At 38.3% G+C, this 17,626-nt stretch overlaps 1 protein-coding gene across 1 annotated transcript in view; it reads right to left on the reverse strand.

Moving 5' to 3' along the window:
- The window catches only part of LOC140244962 (UDP-glucose:glycoprotein glucosyltransferase 1-like), a 35,418-nt gene extending 30,446 nt beyond the window's left edge, over positions 1–4,972 (reverse strand). The window contains exons 1-5 of the mRNA XM_072324569.1: positions 4,704–4,972; positions 3,689–3,819; positions 1,663–1,775; positions 1,030–1,210; positions 350–522 (exon numbers count right to left, since the gene is read on the reverse strand). Of these exons, the coding sequence (XP_072180670.1) occupies positions 350–522; positions 1,030–1,210; positions 1,663–1,775; positions 3,689–3,819; positions 4,704–4,920 (815 nt within the window). The 5' untranslated portion in view covers positions 4,921–4,972. The remainder of the gene's footprint in view (positions 1–349; positions 523–1,029; positions 1,211–1,662; positions 1,776–3,688; positions 3,820–4,703) is intronic.
- Between the last annotated feature and the right edge of the window lie 12,654 nt (positions 4,973–17,626).

Consider the following 17,626-nt stretch of genomic DNA (forward strand, 5'->3'; position numbering starts at 1 on the left):
CGTATTAATTTATGAAAGTATGTGTCATCATGACCAAGAATGCAATTTTGCTGTCTAGTGTTTGAATACTGGCCACTTGCAAGAAAAATAGCCATAGCTTTGTAATACAAATTACATCACCACAGAGCTTGTAATGTTTTCTACAACTTTGCTGTATTGGATTTCTAGCATACACGTAAACACTTCCACAAAAAGTTGCATGGCTCTGAAAAACATGTTGTTTTCCAAAGGCGTTCATGCACTACGGTCACAGAATAATGTGGCACAAAAGCGGTTCACACTTTGGCACACATAGAGGTAATGACCAACTGTACACCTCCTACTCTGTCAGCGAATGTTATACACTCACTTGAGGGTGCTGAAGATGAAGCCCTGTATCTCGTCGGGTCCCTGGTCGGCGTCCGACTCGGCCTGCTCCTTCCCGTCACGCACCTCCGAGTCGTCCACGGCCTTGTACTCCGTGCTCTTGATGGCCAGCTCCACGCCATAGCCGGACAGACGCACCTGTTTGTCCGACGGCACCTGTCCAGGGTCATAGGTCAATGATGAAACACTCTCAGTCAAGTCTTTCTAGAGATACACAGATGGCCTAAAAATTTGCTGCACTTTCACATCTGCACTCAATTTTGTGTTCGGTAAAGATGCAATTTGCTATGAATGACAATATAATTGAATCAAGTAATAAGATTAACATGTACCGGGTACCTCAAATTATCAAAACTAATGTGCCAAGGCTAAATAGAGGTGAGTGATGAAGTATACTGTAGGTAAAAAGAAACAATTATCATGAATGAAACTCGACTTGACAGCAGCCTTTATGATAGTGAAGTGACATACAGTCGTTAATAATTTTGTTCTAACTACAAAAATCGAGTTGTCAACCACATTTTCGATTCTTGCAATGACAGGGAAGATAATTAACACCTATCACCACCTATATGAAAATCCATCCTTTAAACAGTCAAAACTTTTCTAATCTGAGATACAGGGCAGGGTGATTCATATGTTCTACAATGCACATATGCTCACCTGCTGGAAATGCCGATAGACATACTGAATGCTGCCCTCTTCTGCCTTTTGTGATAGAGTCTTGTGAAAGTCCCGGAGATTTGACCTCTGGTTGGTGAGGTCACCATAGAGAATGACCACCACAGACGAGTTGCCAGATCGCTTGTACTGATGGTCAGCACTGTAAATGCTAGATTTTGGCCTGCAAAGATAGAAAGTATGGTGACCAAGACATTAGCTACACTTAAACTCCAGACAGGGTGCCTTCTTTTACAGTCTTTCAAGAGGAAATAGGCAATTGGTTGTGCAATTCTGACAAGTCACAGACCATTTGTACCTCACAATATACTACAACTATTAAACATATACTCTAACTTGAATAGAAAATATCATTACAATTCAATGCCTGAATGACTTAAAATCAGGACCAGGCAGATTTAACACTAAATCAGAACATGATAAATACTTGGCTGACAGACTAAATTTATGAATGAATCAATCAAACAATATACATGTGTTTGAATGAATCCATATCAAACAATCAATGGATTGTAGAATAAGTATCTGTGCATGAATGCAAAAGATTGAAGGAAGGACTGGTTGAATGCATCGAACGACATGACGAATGACGAAATGAGTTATAGATAGGCTCACCTATCCCCTACTCCTGCAAAGAGTTGATCTAACTCATTCAGGCTACACGAGATTTGTCCATGAACGTCTACAAACACATCGCAGTTTGATGGTGCCGGCAAGCTTCTGGCAATCTGAAACAAGACAAGAATTTTAAAATTTTCTTGATTACAATTTGAATCATTATAAGGTCATTACTGACAAAACCATATATAACAGTACATATGAAAGCTTAAAAAAAAAAAAAAATGAAAATATTGAATCTGATTTTTCATCTGCAGCAAGATCTTGTCAATTGCAATGAAATATCTGAAATATGACCCGAGTAAAAACTGACTGTCTTTTATTCTACATAGTGACCCGCCACAACAAAAGGATCTGAAAGTCGTTGACAGCTGAGCCGAGAAAATCAGTTTAAAGGGACTGTACAGTACTGGTTGAGGTGGGGATTCATGTTTTGAACATTCCTAAGTGAGATAATGAGAAACCTCTTATGAAATATGAAAGAGCATGTAATTTTAAGAAGGATTCAACATTTATTTGATGAAAATTGGTTTTCAAATGGCTGAGATATCCAAAAAAGTGCTAATAATAAAAGGCGACATGCCACAACTTTATTAGGATCTCTTTGTTTCACCTTGTTTTTGGATATCTCGGCCATTTCAAAACCGATTTGCATCGAATAAACTTTTGATACCCCTTAGAACTGCATGCTCTGTGACATCTCATAGAGTGGTTTCTGAATATCTCGCAAAACGTTAAAAGCTAAATCCTCACCTCGACCAGACCTGTACACACCCTTTAAAGGTAGGGGATACCTTTTACAGAACTCCTAAAATGCAGCAAAACATTAAATATGAACCTCAGTGGACTTGTTTAGGCCACTGGTTAGAAATTTGGAAGTCAACAGTTATCTACAATTTGAATAATGCACAAAACTCAACTACTCAGTAGTTCTGTGTGTCAGCCACACTTAAGCCTTTTTGTTGCAGTCTTCTGTATTTTTTATCTATAAACACAAATCTAAAAGTATAAGAGCTGATGTAATAACATATAGAGTGTGTGGCAAGAATGTATATAGAAATGTTTGTAAGTTTTGATGACCTTTATTCACAAAATGTACATGATGGACACACATGCAGTGCATGGGTCTGCAAAGGTAGCCTAGTAATGTACTGGAATTTACGGTGAGCCCTGAAAAAATTCAATTCAAAATCTAACGGTCAATAAAAATGTACTAAATGTTACCTTCCACTTTCAATACTTTATGGGAGTTTCTAAAATGATACTCTCTTCAACATACCACTGTGTTTATGCAACTCTTCATTTAAGGCATGCAAATGGGATTCCCTACCTTTAAAGTCAAATCATCGAAATCTGTCAAAATCACCAAATTTCTGTTTTTGGCATAATTTTGTAGATTAATGTATCATCTATCATCTGCTGAAATTTCAAAGCTAAATGATTAAAGAAAAGGCAAGAAATTAGGGTTTTTCTGGGCCACGATTTTTTGACTTTCAACGGAGGAGAAACATGTCCAAAGATTTGGATTTAGCGCCGCAGATAGACTCCGCCACTAGCAACGAGGGAGTGATCTTATTGGTCAGTGTGCGGCATCCTGATTACTGATTGGTCGTGTGTAGACCACTGGCGCTAAGCTCAAATGAACACGTGGAGGTTGCTAGGAGCACACCTTCTTTGTCAAGAGGTAAATACTGTATTACCTCCCCTAGATCACGATTGCGTCAGAAGGGAAACTTTGAAGGCAGTTTTCTCAAAATGCTAATTTCCTAGACCACTCAACATGCTTTCATAAAATCATCAATTCATCAGTTATTATATGAGTCATATATAAATATGAAATTTAAGTGGAAGAGTAAGGTAATAATGCCATGTCATTTTCAGGTTATCGCCTTCCCCGACTTCCAGATCCTTTTGTTGTAGCGGATCACTTATATTAAAAAAAAAAAAACAAACAAACAAACATGAAGGTTCCTGGTAGATTAAGCTTATTGCTTCCGCAATTTAAAATCACTCTGCAACTTGCCTGGTGGTGCATCTCGATCTTTGGGGCAAAAGCGTGGATGGACAACGCCCACTTGAGCAGGTCCACCTCCATTGGCGAGAGGAGGCGGGAGGCAACCTTGATCGTGAAGTGATACCACCACTCGTCGTGCTCTGGAGCAGAAGGAGCAGTGAATTATCATAAACCATGTAGAACAATATCTTTCTCTCATTAATTGATGCAAAAACAAACATGCACACACACAAAACACATTCCCACACAAGCTTACTCACACATATGTAAACACACATACACACACACAATTCACTTGTACAATCATACCACAGAGCAAAGACACTTCATTCCAAACAGCAAACACTTCAACGTAAAAGTTGGTGAAGGTAAAAGAACTCTGTTGGACACTATGCACATCATTTTACACTTTATCTCTTAATGTTTTGGCAGAAAGCAGATTCACATACCTGCCAACATTTCAAGATGAAATATCTTACTCGTGGATTGCAAAAAATCTTATTTTATATGCAAACTGAAGTTAAAAATCTTACTTTCGGTCAAATCTTCAGAAAATACACATGAAAGGTATATCTAAATATTTTTCAAAAATCTGATTTCTCCGACAGAAAATCTGATTTTGCCATTTTTAACGTAAAAAATCTTACTGAATCTGATAAAATCTTACTAGTTGGCAAGTATGGATTCAGAATAAACAATTCAGAATCGGTACTCTAGTGACTGGACTATAAATAGGAACAAATGGATTTTCTGAGAACAGTTGACAAGTCTGAGTTCTTTATCATTCTAATAATCTTACTGAATTAAAAAAAAAAAAAATATTTGGCAGAAAGAGGGAACTGTGGAGTTCCTGGGTTTTCTTTTTTCGTCAGTAGCACAATAACACAATAGTATAATTATTCACTGAACTCATTCTTTGTCATCCTCACGTTTCACACTAACAAACGATGTCTGTGTTTTGCTATCATATCAACTTTTTCAATTCTATGAAATGGGCCACAGGTGTTCTACACGAGATACTTACTGGCTTCATCCTGATAGTCGGCTACCTGTTGCAGAAACTGCCAGAAGTCCGCTCCGCTCTTCTCTGCTATAAACTCGCTAGCCTCCATGGCAATGGAGTGGCCGGTCCACTTTGATTCCAACGTGGTGGTGATGACCTTGGACTTGAGTCCTTCTGTCGCCAATGGATGCACGCAGAGCAGAGCCACAAGGGGAAGCAGTCTTATCCAGAGTGCCATGGCTTTAAGACATACACAGTGTATGTGACTGGCCAATGAGTGGGTGTTTCTTTTTAGGAATCTGTAATTGACAGCTTAAGAGGGAAGGGGAAAGAATGCACATCAGACACACTCATAAAACCCTTGGGTTCTGACCATGGTAGATCCTCTTCATATTTACAATTACATGTATTTTCTACCTCATTTTGAGGTCTTGTACTAAAAGTGTATCATAAACTCTTTTACTCTGTGACTCAAGCTCCACAGAAGCTGATAAAGAATTTAGTATTTTCAACTATACAGTGTGCATACACTCACGATCTAAAATGATAGAAATGGCATCACGTAGAAAGGCATAGATTCTACTGAGACAAGTTTTTCTTCAAAGCAAAAAGGGAGGTGAACAGAAGATGAATCACCAAGATCACATCCTAATTTCATGCTCAAATGACCAGTTACTGTAAGAATAAAGGGCATATCATGTTGTATATCAAAACACAAATATTATCATGACATTCATTGCATTATCTAACCACAGAGTTCATATACAGAATGTATGTATGCTCTGGTCTGCACAGAAGTATTAATTCCAAAGTCATGGCTGACATAACCTCTTCATCAATATTACAGACTATGAAAAAAAAAATGAAAAAAGTCTTACAAGAAGTTGTTTTCAAAGTGAAACCAATGATTTATTGGAGCTCAGGGAGCTACCACATATGGGCAATTTCACAATATCTTCCACTAAATAATCTAGGCCAAATTTTCCAATTGAAGAATACAAGCTAGAAATACTTGTCTAAATGATTGATACATGTACATCAATTGAAAGCTTAAATGTATTCAAAGAAATCACAACTTTTTTAGCAAAAATAGTGTGCGCCAAGGTCAAGGTCACATCATCCCTCTGGATCAAAAGATAACACATAAGTTACATTTTACAATTACAACAATACCCAATTATTTATGTTAGATATTCTCACCGAAAAAAGGTTAAATTTTATTTCTACCACTTCTTGTTTTGCGAATGAAGAGTACTCCTACTACTAACATTTACTACTATTACTGGATCTACAAGTATAGTGAACTGTAAAGTGAAAAGAATAAGTGAAAAATAAAATAGCCCTTTTAATTACTCTACAGTCTCTCTAGTTGGTAATTAGGAGAGGATTCTATGAAGCCAGATGTACTAGTCTCCGCAAAGCATATCCCAGATGACAAGATACCAATACAAACTCAGTAGGCCTACAGACTGATCCGTTGGTCAAGATCTATCAGCGCCGGCACCAAGGTTTCAACCTCTCATGCCAAGGTTCAACTGTGTGCAAAACTAAAGCGTACTGGTTCTACACATAGCAGGTGGTTGAATTCTGGACAGTATTGTGGTCAAATAAGGGGCAGCTTGCGTTAGATCTAGACTGTCTAGATGTCTAGGCCTACAAAGTTAGAATAGTAGGGTTTTTAGGGGATTCAAATTGCAGGCTAGACTCTCCTGCTAGTCACCTTACCAATTCGAGTGCTGGTTCGGTTCTCGGATCAAGAGCTATTCCAGACTAAAGAATAAAGATTTAAGGGATGGTATAGTTGTAGCCAATAGTCGAGAATTCAGCTTTTAGATTTTTTTTTTTTTTGAGATAGAAACCACTTTATGAACTGCTAAAGAGCAAGCAATTCTAAGAAGAATTCATGAATCAAAGTTTATTCTATAAAAAATTGGTTTTGAACTGGCCGAGATATCCAGATCCAGAAACAAAGTGAAACAACAGCAATCATAATAAAAGGTGGATCCCACCATAATAAAATCACCTTGATTTGGATATCTCATTCTCAGCCATTTCAAAACCAATTTCAAAACCAATTAAAAATTTAGAGGCTCCTACAGTAGTACAGTACACTTTGAAATCCTCTTCTTAGAATTTATATGGGCAATTCCACGGTAACTGACGTTACGCGTAAGGATTTTCATGAAATTGTTTATGTTGTAGTTTTGTGAATGAAAGCACCTGGGGCTTGTAATTAGCATTGATGAATGAGTTCATGAGAATGAAGAAATAGGTGGAAAGTTTTTCTCTCAAACTGCATTTCTTATCACATAGCAAGTGAAAATGTGTCGGTAACTGACGTTGGAAAAAAGACATGGGAAATTATGGTGTAGATTTAAATGGAAATATCTCATGTCCCTGACTTCTAAACTTTATGTGTTTTATATGACAATATACCTAGGTTCTTAGGAACAGGTGTGCAAAATAATGTGCACTTTAGATATTTCCTTTGAGCACCATGCCAATTTCAGTGAAGGCATGACGGTAACTGACGTTACGTAAGTGACGTTACGCTTACATTTGCCATAGGGTTTACACATGGAAAATCATGATTAGGAATAGTTTTGTGATATTTTATAATTCTTACCTTTCAGAGTGATTTGTTTGATATGGAATCATACCTTGGTTCATCAATTACAAATACCCAAATGAAATGAAACATTATTCCATTTTCTTTGTGTTTAATGAAAACTTAAAGGGAAACATGTCAGTAACTGACGTTACGTAACTGACGTTACACATACTTTTGCTATGGGGTTTACAAAGAACTAATTTATTTAACAGGTTATTATGCTGCTGCAGTATACCAGTAACAATCCCAGGCATTTACTTAGCAACAAATCAAAACAAAATCTAAAGATACAAATGGAGTGGGGCCCTTAGAGGGGAAGCTCCCCCCCCCCCCACCCATGCCATAGCACAGGTGAGCAAAAATAATGTAAATGCACCAGAGGATATTCCTTGACATTTGTCTTAAGATTGAATGCTTATTCAACAGTTATGATTACACAGAGCCATTTAGATTCAGCAGTTCTAAGTATGAATATTGACATAATTAAGGTTTTTGTTTTTTGTTTGTTTGTTTGTTTGTTTTTTTTAATGAACAGGAAAGTTTCTATCTACATGTAGAGTACCCCACTCATAATGCCCTGCAGTACTACACAAAACACAGATATTTTTGTTTGTGAAAAAAAAAAAATCTTTCAGGTCATGGGGAAAAACCACATACAAACAAAAATATTCATATATATGTATGAAATCTACTGTGATACATTCTTTCTTCTTTTCTGTATTTTACTCCTTCTCCCTCGCGGCATTGTTAGGGCCACAAATAACAAAATGATCTCCATTATCAATAATGATTTAAATGAATAGTGTTACACTTTTAATATTTTTTTTTTGTGAAGAAGAAGCATGCTCTTTTGGTCAAAAGGGCATTATTTGTTTATTCCTTGCTTGAAGGAATGTAATTGTTTTTCTTTTCCTTTTCACTGGTATATCAAGGCTTGCAAATACATCCCAGATACCAAGAAATAGGACTTTGCAATGAAAGAATTCTAAGATCAATATAAAAGAATCTTCTAGTTCATAATTATCATGTATTACAAAAATGTCCCTGCATGAATGAAATAAAGTAATCAACAAATATGAACAGTTTTTTATTTTACTCTAGAATCGCCTCTCACTTTGAGCAACATTAGTGTTAAACGTTGAGCAACATCAGTGTTAGTTTCAAACAGTAATGACAGTACATGCCTTATGTCAGGCCTACTTATGTACCATTTCATGATGTGCCATATTAACTAAACCAAACATTTAAGTGCAAGCGAAGAAATATATCTCTTCCTGTATTTGCCTTGGGGTAGAAACTTCACTAAGCTTCCAGAAAAAAAGAAAAATGCTAGCAAAAGTAGTCATTAGTAAAGATTATAAAACTGTTGGTATACAGCTGTACACAAGCTTTTTGATAGAAAAAGGTGGTTACCATGCAACCACATCATTGATTAGGCCTACAAATTTGGTAGATTTATCATCCCGTAGGACTGTGAATATACTGTATAGTAATTTGAGAGCATTATATATTGCATGTGGTAAACCTAAACTTCCAGATGATTTAACCTTAAACTTGTGCTGAACTGAAAATCAAAAGCTCAAGCCCCCTCCACCAAAACATATATGATAAATAGATTTAAGAAAAAATGAACAAAAAAAAATATATATATATCCATGGACATACAGTGTACCATGGTGATGACATCATTCCCTATCAAAGGGATTGCTGCTCTTTGTTGATAACCTTCGACTTTCCAGATGTATTGAAATGGCCTAAAGTCAAAAAATTTGCTTAAGTTACAATTACTGTCATGGTAACGGACGTTACATACTGGTATATGACGTTTCGGTAACTGACGTTACACATTTTGATGTGTTCATTTAACTCTCCAGTATGCCAAGTATCCTTATTTTCTGGTATTGAAAGGAAGGCATATGGGCATACATTAGAAATCCTAAGTTACATCATACAGCTCACTTTCTTTGATGAATAAAGTTAAAAATTCCTTGTTTTTGGTAACTGACGTTACATCCATCATTGTCAAACTAATCAAAAGTTTTTATAAAATTCTTTAAAGCAACCAGCTTTTTCTTTCTATCATGTGGTAAAAGACTTGTCTGGTAACTGCATACATATAAAAGATTGTTGTTTAGAATACTAGTAAAGTGGATATACAGAGGGTAAATTATGTGACAATACACTCTTTCTTACCATTGAGTTATAGGCATATTTTGGCAGCCATTTTGAAAATCAAAATGGCCGCTTTTATTGAAAAACATAATGATTCTTAACACTTCAACTCAAGTATTGTCTGAAAATGTATGGTGTTTGAAACAAATATCATTTTGAATTTTTGGCATCTGTGTCCTACATACCGTGGAATTGCCCATGATGCTCTTTCATATACAGTACACGAGATGAGGTTTCTCATTATCTCAAAATCATCTAAAAAGTTGGAAACCTGGGGCCCCATCTCGACCAAAGCACCCTTTGAGAGCTCGAGAGTCGACTAAGTATGAAGACAAGAGTTAAGGGGTGGTATTCTGAAATCCTTCCTAGGAAGAAATTTCTTCCTATGTCAGGATTTTTTCCTAAGTGGTATTCTGAAAATCTTCCTACAAAATGTAAGTTTCTTCCTAAGTCTATTCCTAAGTTTTTTCCTAGACTTAGGAAGAAACTTAGGAAGGGGACAGGAGTATGCAAATTTCTGACTTAGGAAAAAGTTGGTATTCTAGAATGCACTTAGGTAAGAAATTTAGGAAGATATTTAGGAAAGCTCCACCCCTGTCCTAAGTACGTTGTTAAGAATAGCAAGCTGCAGACATCGTGAAAGGTGCGCTTGTCATTCGCTGCGTGCACATGTACGTTGATTCGCGAAATGAGCGTGAGAAAGGGGACATGCCGCGCACACGTGTACTGTACGAGCTGAAATTTTCGCGGTGGTTTTATTTTCGCGAATTTCGCGAATCGCCTTTGAACCGCGAAAATAACAACACGCGAAAATAACAACGTGCGAACAGATAAGCACAGTTAGACCTCGCAACCGCGAAATTAACAACACATGAAAATGTTCTCCTAGTAGCAATTCGCGAAAATATCTGTACGCGAAAATTTCAGCTCGTACAGTATTTGACCTTACGTCATAGTAATATGCGATTGTCATTGGTTGGTTCCTTATGATACGGCAATTCGTATTGGCTTAAGAGAGGACGTGGGCGGGGATAAGGATGCCCTAATTTGCATTAACTCTTTGTGTGCCACGTTCGCACGTCCGACTCGGTCGACGGCGTGCCAACTTCGCATATTCTGCTCAACAAACAAAGCCGCCAAGACCGATCGATAAACCGCTAATTACTGCTAATCCCGCGGCACAATGAAAGCGTTTCTTGTGCTTTCGTTCCTCTCATATACGACTTGCATTCTATGTGGTGGTCGACTATCGAGCGATGTTCCCAACTAGATTTGCTCCTACATTCTAAGTTTCTGTCACAGTTTTATGTGCAAAAGTCGTGCCTTTACAGTAATGTAGCAACTGGTTATTCAAAAGAAAGATTTTAAATAGATTCGTCATACAATTTATGTCGTAACAAAGCTTGGCATTCCTCTTTGACTTTGCCTACTATTATGCCCATCTTAACAGAAAATTGTAGAAGTTATACAAATCGTAAAAACAAAATTCTTTCCCAAAGCATGACTACCTTCGTGTCTCAGAATAACGCGGCACATAGCCTAGGGGTTTCCACCATGGCACACAAAGAGTTAATAAGTGCCTTTAAGAAGAAATTTCAGAATACCAATTCTGTCTTTCCAAGGCACTTCCTAAGTTTCTGACTTAGGAAGAAACTTAGGAAGAAACTTCGGAAGATTTTCAGAATACCACCCAAGGAGTTTATAAGACCAACATCCTACGCACGAATTTTTAATGTCCACACCGGCAATGTGTTTCAATAGTGTTTACACTGTCGTCCTAGATTTTAATTTCGACGCAGTGCCTGCTGCTTAACTAAGAAACACTTCCAGGCATTTGTGTCATGCTGTCACAGTATATCCTTGAGTTATACACGTAACCTAAACTAAAAAGCAGTTTGGGTTCTGTAATCCGAGTTCTTTCCAAATTCTGTGGGTTTTACTACTGTACCGGTACGCGTTCACCTCTGCCGCTGATCTTCGTCCGCCAATCACACACAGGCACGTCAAGCCAACACTGTTATTTTCACTAAGGATCTACGCTACGATCATTCATCATGCACAATCGCAGGGCGACTATCCAACAAAAATCAGAGAGAACGCATGAATATCCTCACAGACCTTTCCAAAATAAATCTGACAGTCACTTAATGTTCTTTTACTACCTTTGGACGCATTATCAGCTTGCGGCAAGACAGATGTTGTCCGGAGTATGGAACAGTTTTCAGTCCAATAACACCGTGAACAGCAACTTCACTTTCCTGTGTAACACATTACCGACCCATAAAGGCGCACCTCGTACCACCGTACAGCTGACTATTACTGTTTTTGAACAAACGTTGATGGGGCTATATCAAAACCGGCGTTTATCAAGAGATTTGGGAAACCTTTAGTTTAGCAAAAACTTACCATTTTGATTTTCACATACCAGGACAATTACCTGTGCCCTGTTGCATAAAACCCTTACCGCTGGACTTACCGCTCCTTTCTAGCGGTAAGTCTTCAAATTAGCGGTAAAGCTTATAATCCTTAATGCTGATTGGCTGTGATGCCTAATTTTGACAGTAGTTACCATTGATATTCAACGGTAAGTTTTATGCAACGGGCCACTGATATCTCTATTGAAATTTAATATCATTACTATGCATGGATAAAAGAATGATAGCACATAGTGTATCATAGAACGTACCCTGTTTTATTTTGGGGGTATTACAGCGTCTTACAGGTACTAGTAGATTCATTAAAAAAAAAAAACATCCCCCGTCTTATCGTGTAGGTGGTAATCCACAACAGAAAAAAAAAGATACAGGAGACATCTTTCGTAAGTTGTTGCATATTCTAAATCAAAACGTGATTCTTTTGGTACGGTCGGGTCGGAAGATCGGCGAAATGTTTTTAAAAGTACGTGTGTGCGATGGTGGTGGTGGAGGGGGGGGGGGCGGAGGGGCAGTTTATATAACGCTGGTGCCACTTCCGGGTTTCATCAGCTAACAAATGAAAAAAAATGAAACACTTCAAGGTCTTATCGGCTGGTAAAAGAAAAGGAAAAAAAAAAACCAAGAAACGAAAAACCTGTGTTTTCAAGCCGAAAAACAAGCAAAAAAAAAAAAAGAACAGAACAAAGCAAAGCACAACAAAACAAAACAAAACAAAAACAAAAGAAAGGAAGAAAAACAACAATAACCCCCAAAAATAACAAAACAAGCAAGCTTAAAGGGTGTAATTACTGAAGATATTATATTATATATGAAGTCAAAGAGTGGGACACATAGAACAATGTGTCGTTTACATCGTTTAAAATGGCCTTAATATTCCTCTGGTGCCACTTCTGGTGTAAAAAAAAGAGGGGTAACTAAGTAGTTACTCCTATAGGGTCTGTAGTCTTACACCTGATGTATTACGCCAAAAAAAAAAAAAAAAGAGTATTTGACGTCTTAGTCCCCCCCCCCAAAAAAAAAAAACAACAACAACAAACAAACAAACAAACAAACAAACAAACAAACAAAATGTTGGGGAGACGGGGGAAATTAAAATCGTTAGTCCTAAAATATATATATATGTATATTTTTTATGTTAGAAGATGCTGACTCGAGTGGCATGAACTGGGTTCAGTTCCCATAAAAATACATTATGTACCCTTACCCACATTATGTGATTAATGCATTTTGCCCCATTTAATTTAAAGTCCTGTGCAGTTGAAAGTTGATTTGAAAAGAAGGAGTGACATTTTCTTAGGACAACAATAAAAATTTGGATCAAAATAGGATGAAAAATAAGGAAGTTAAGACACTTTGAAGTTTCGTTAATTTTTCAGGAAACACTCCCTGAACATAATTGAAGGGGTCGGTGCAATAGTGCTAACCCACACTTTTGTCAAAATTGAGTTACATGCATTTTCATAATCCTTAGCCTTCACTCTAACCTCCGTGAAAATATCACGTTTGAATTCAACCTATAAACAAGATGGTAAAAAAATGCATGCATTCATGTTTTATTAATGTACAATGTATGGACTTTCCAAACATTCAACAGCGATTATCTCAAAATGACTATTGTGTGGGTTAGCACTATATTGCACCGACCCCTTCCATTGTCAATAATAAGAATGATTATGCAGGTAATGATGTGAGATGTCATCCCTTCACAACTCGCCATTATTTAGTTAGACATAAAATTTTGGAATTTCCATTTTTTTTTTTATTCAGACACATTACGATCCAGTCTCAAATTCTGATATATCTATCTAACCATTATTTTAAAGGTATTCAACCAAGAATTAACGTCCCTATTTTTCGTCATTTTTTTTTTTTGTAGGCCCTGCACGATCAGATCAATGAAAATTTGTGAGGTGATGACATCATCAATTCACTCATTCCAGAGTCGATGCTACGTTTTTGTAAAAATGAGGGGGGGGGGGGGGCAGTTTATATTTCCGGTGCGACTTCCGGGATTTAATCAGCTGACAAGCAAAAAGCAACAACAAAGGATCTAAAGGGAATGGTACATTATTGGTTGAGGTAAGGATTCAGCCTTTAACTTTTTGAAAGATACTTAGAAACCACTGGATGAAATGTTAAAGAGCTTATTACATTTATTCTAAGAGGACTTCGATCAAAGTTTTTGATGGAAATTGTTTTTTGGAAAACGATCCTTATAAAAGGTACGTCGGTAAAACCTTTTATTAGGATTGCTTTGCGTTGGATACCTCAGCCATTTCAAAACCAATTTTTATCAAATAAACTTTGAATTCCTCTAGCTTACAATTATGCTCTTTCATATATTTCATGAGAGGTTTCTCATTATCTAAAAAAGGGCTCCCTACTTTTTTGCCCCATACATATAAAGGGCATCACCACTACAAAAGGATGAAGGGATCCAGAGCAGGGGTAGATCCAGGAATTCCGTAAAGGGGGGGGGGGGGGGCGCTTTTACAAAATTAAAGGGGGCGCACGTTGCATAAAACTCCAACCGGACTTTTTTCCGGTTGAAATCACAAAATTCCGGTTGGAAGCTCCCAACCAGAGTTTTTATGCAACGGATTTTACATTCTTAGGTTAGCAACCTTCAAAAAATCTGGGGCCCGTTGCATAAAACTCCAACCGGATTTTTTTCCGGTTGAAATCACAAAATTCCGGTTGGAAGCTCCCAACCAGAGTTTTTATGCAACGGATTTTACATTCTTAGATTAGCAACCTTAAAAAATTCTGGTTGGGCAAATCCCAACCAGAATTTTCTAAGGTTGCTAAAAAAGTTTTATGCAACGGGACCCAGGTTGGGCAAATCCCAACCTGAATTTTTTAAGGTTGCTAAAAAAGTTTTATGCAACGGGACCCAGGAAGTGGACTACATCTAGGGCTGCAGTCAGTCTGCGCTCGAGCGCTCATCAGAAAAAGATTTGTCCGGTGGTCTAGTCTAGAAACTAGTCTATTTTGTATTCATGTTGGCCATATCTTAATCAGGGGTTATCAACAACAAATTTAGACAACATACATTAAAAAAAATACGTTTCAAATCACTTCAATCTTTTTCTGACTTATATGTGTCGGACATCGCCTAAGCTGTGATATCAGGTTCAAAAAATAAGTTAACAGCTGCTGGTTTTCAAGAATAGGGGATACCCTCCATAACAAAGCCACGTGCCTGCTTCAAGTGTACTACGTACGTTACAACGTGTGTGTGGTGGTCGGTTCGTGGCTGCTGTTCTTTTTCTTTGCCGCGCCGTACCCGGCCGTGCGTAGTTTATGCATAGAGCATGCAGCTACGGTGCAGCGAGCAAAGAAACTCCGGCTAGCATCGAAAGAAACAACAGTCAACAGGGGTTACCACTGGTATATCAGATCGATTCACAGAGTGTAAGTTATTATGTGATTCCAAGACTCTTGTTAGAGGGACATCGTATTGTAGGAATTGTATGCAGACTGGTATGCTAGAGTTTTTGCTTTGCATAATCATGACATGATAATGCTAGATACAGTAACAACAAAATATTGTACGTATGGGACTAGTGTCAGTAGTGATCTACGTAAAGTACGAGCGCGTTTTCCAACTATGAATACAGTCATTAGTATGATGACCATAAATACTACTACTAGTAATGATAATGGGGGGGGGGGGGAGGGTGGGGGAGGAGTAAAGGTATTGTCCAGGATTAGCCTGACCAGACACTGTGCTGCGCACAGGGTCTGACATACTGTTAGTGTTTCAACGTTGTAAACGACCGTCACTATTGACGGCAAAATCACATAAAATACCTTTTATTTTGTATGATTTTAAGAGTAATATAATTGCAACACTTACCTACAGCTAACTATACACAGCCCAGTCGCTGTACATGGTACGTCGCGACAGGGCTGTACGCGCGTGACCACCAACCACTAGGAGAGCGACGTAATCGTATCACGATAGCTTTGAATTTTGATACTTAACATCATTTTTGTCACCTCAAACTCATCGAGTATACTCTTCAATATTTACTCTACATCTGATGCTATCAGTATTCAAATGTACGCAATGAAACTTACCGAAATTGATCATCATATCCAGCATGTCCACACGGTACACAATCTTTCACGCCAGGCCTAACTATACACTTGAACACAGCACAGTCGCTGTACGTGTATTTTGTGTACGTCGACGTACCATGGAATTGCGCCAGAAAGTGTCATTTTATTTGTTCCACGGACTTATCGCAAGTGGTCTCCATGGACCCAGTGTGGCGAACTATTCTTCTGTAATAGAAACATGCATTTAACGTGAGTAAAGTATTCTGTTTAAAGGAGAAAAGTATACATTTTCCTAAGTTTTGTAGTTGTGTTGAGGTTCCTCACTTTGAGGCTGCATGCCGCGCTCGTCAGACGCTGTTTTCGCATAGCGTAACAGCGTCTGGTCGGGCTAACCTACAGCATATTTTCCTGATTGTTGAGTTGAATTCGGCGTTTTGTTGGTATCCAGACCTTATTGTTGAATTTTTCGGAGTATAGATCGTGCGGTGGCATCTTTTCCTTCGAGAGCTTCAAAAAATCAACAAACTACCACGCATGCGCATTCAGAAGTGGTTGCATTTTACCTACGCCCGTGCGTTTCATGTGTTACGTAAAACTTGTAGTAGATCCGCGCGTGCTGCACCGGCAATGATTTGACCTTTTTTAGTCGGGGTCATGCGACTATCTCCGACTACCTACGTTGTAGTATACGAGAGTGAATGCCATTCATATAACACGCAGGAAACAGTTAACGATAACAACGTCCGCGAAGGAAAAGAGGTGCAGCGCTGTCGCGACTGCGTGTAGTTAGTCCAGGATCAGCCGGGAGAAATGATTGTGTTGCCCCTCGACCCTACCACAGCCCAGGCCTGAGCTGCCCGGTGCGGTGATATACACATGAATAAACGTCCAATTACCATTATGACCACGATGACCATGATGCAATTAACTCTGCGAACAGGGGCGTAGCTGATAGCCGGCGCTAGCTGTAAGCTTTTGAGTGTTTGTAAATGGTAACGATTGTCCAGGGTCAGCCTGGAGAAATGATTGAGTTGCCCCTCGACCCTACCACAACCCAGGCCTGCCCAGTGATACGCATGATGCAATTAACTCTGCGAAAAGGGGCATAGCTGCTAGCCGCGCGCTACGCGCTAGCTGTAAGCTTTTGAGTTTGTAAATGTTAACGATTAACTCCGGGCGGGCCGCCGCTCCTTTTATTGTACACAGTTACACTGTGGGAGCCACCGCTATGCGTTGGCCGTTGCGGGCTGGTCGTCGCAGTTAGGTAACGATCATCTAGCTCTGTGCTGTGTGGAGCGAAGGACAAAAAATCTTGAAAGCTCACCTCCTCGATCTCCCTTTACCACCAAATCCCTTGAAATTTCTATCCAATATGGATATGTTATTGTTATCCTTAATCTGAAATTTTGGCAAAATTGCTGATGTACGGTATATCTTTTGAGATATCGGTATTTGTATTTTTATATTTGAGTCGATCGTTGGAATTCGGGAAAGGGTTAAGATGAATGAATAAAAATATGAGGAAATAACACTTTTTTACAGATCAAATTTTCTTTTTTTGGAAGCTAAGATTTGACATTTAATTTCACAGGTTTATCTGCAATCAAGCTCAAAATAACTAACATTGCAAGTTAGAGAATAGTTTCTCCTTCAATTTGCTG

The sequence above is a fragment of the Diadema setosum genome, chromosome 21, assembly GCF_964275005.1.
Source record: "Diadema setosum chromosome 21, eeDiaSeto1, whole genome shotgun sequence".
Lineage (NCBI taxonomy): Eukaryota > Metazoa > Echinodermata > Echinoidea > Diadematoida > Diadematidae > Diadema > Diadema setosum.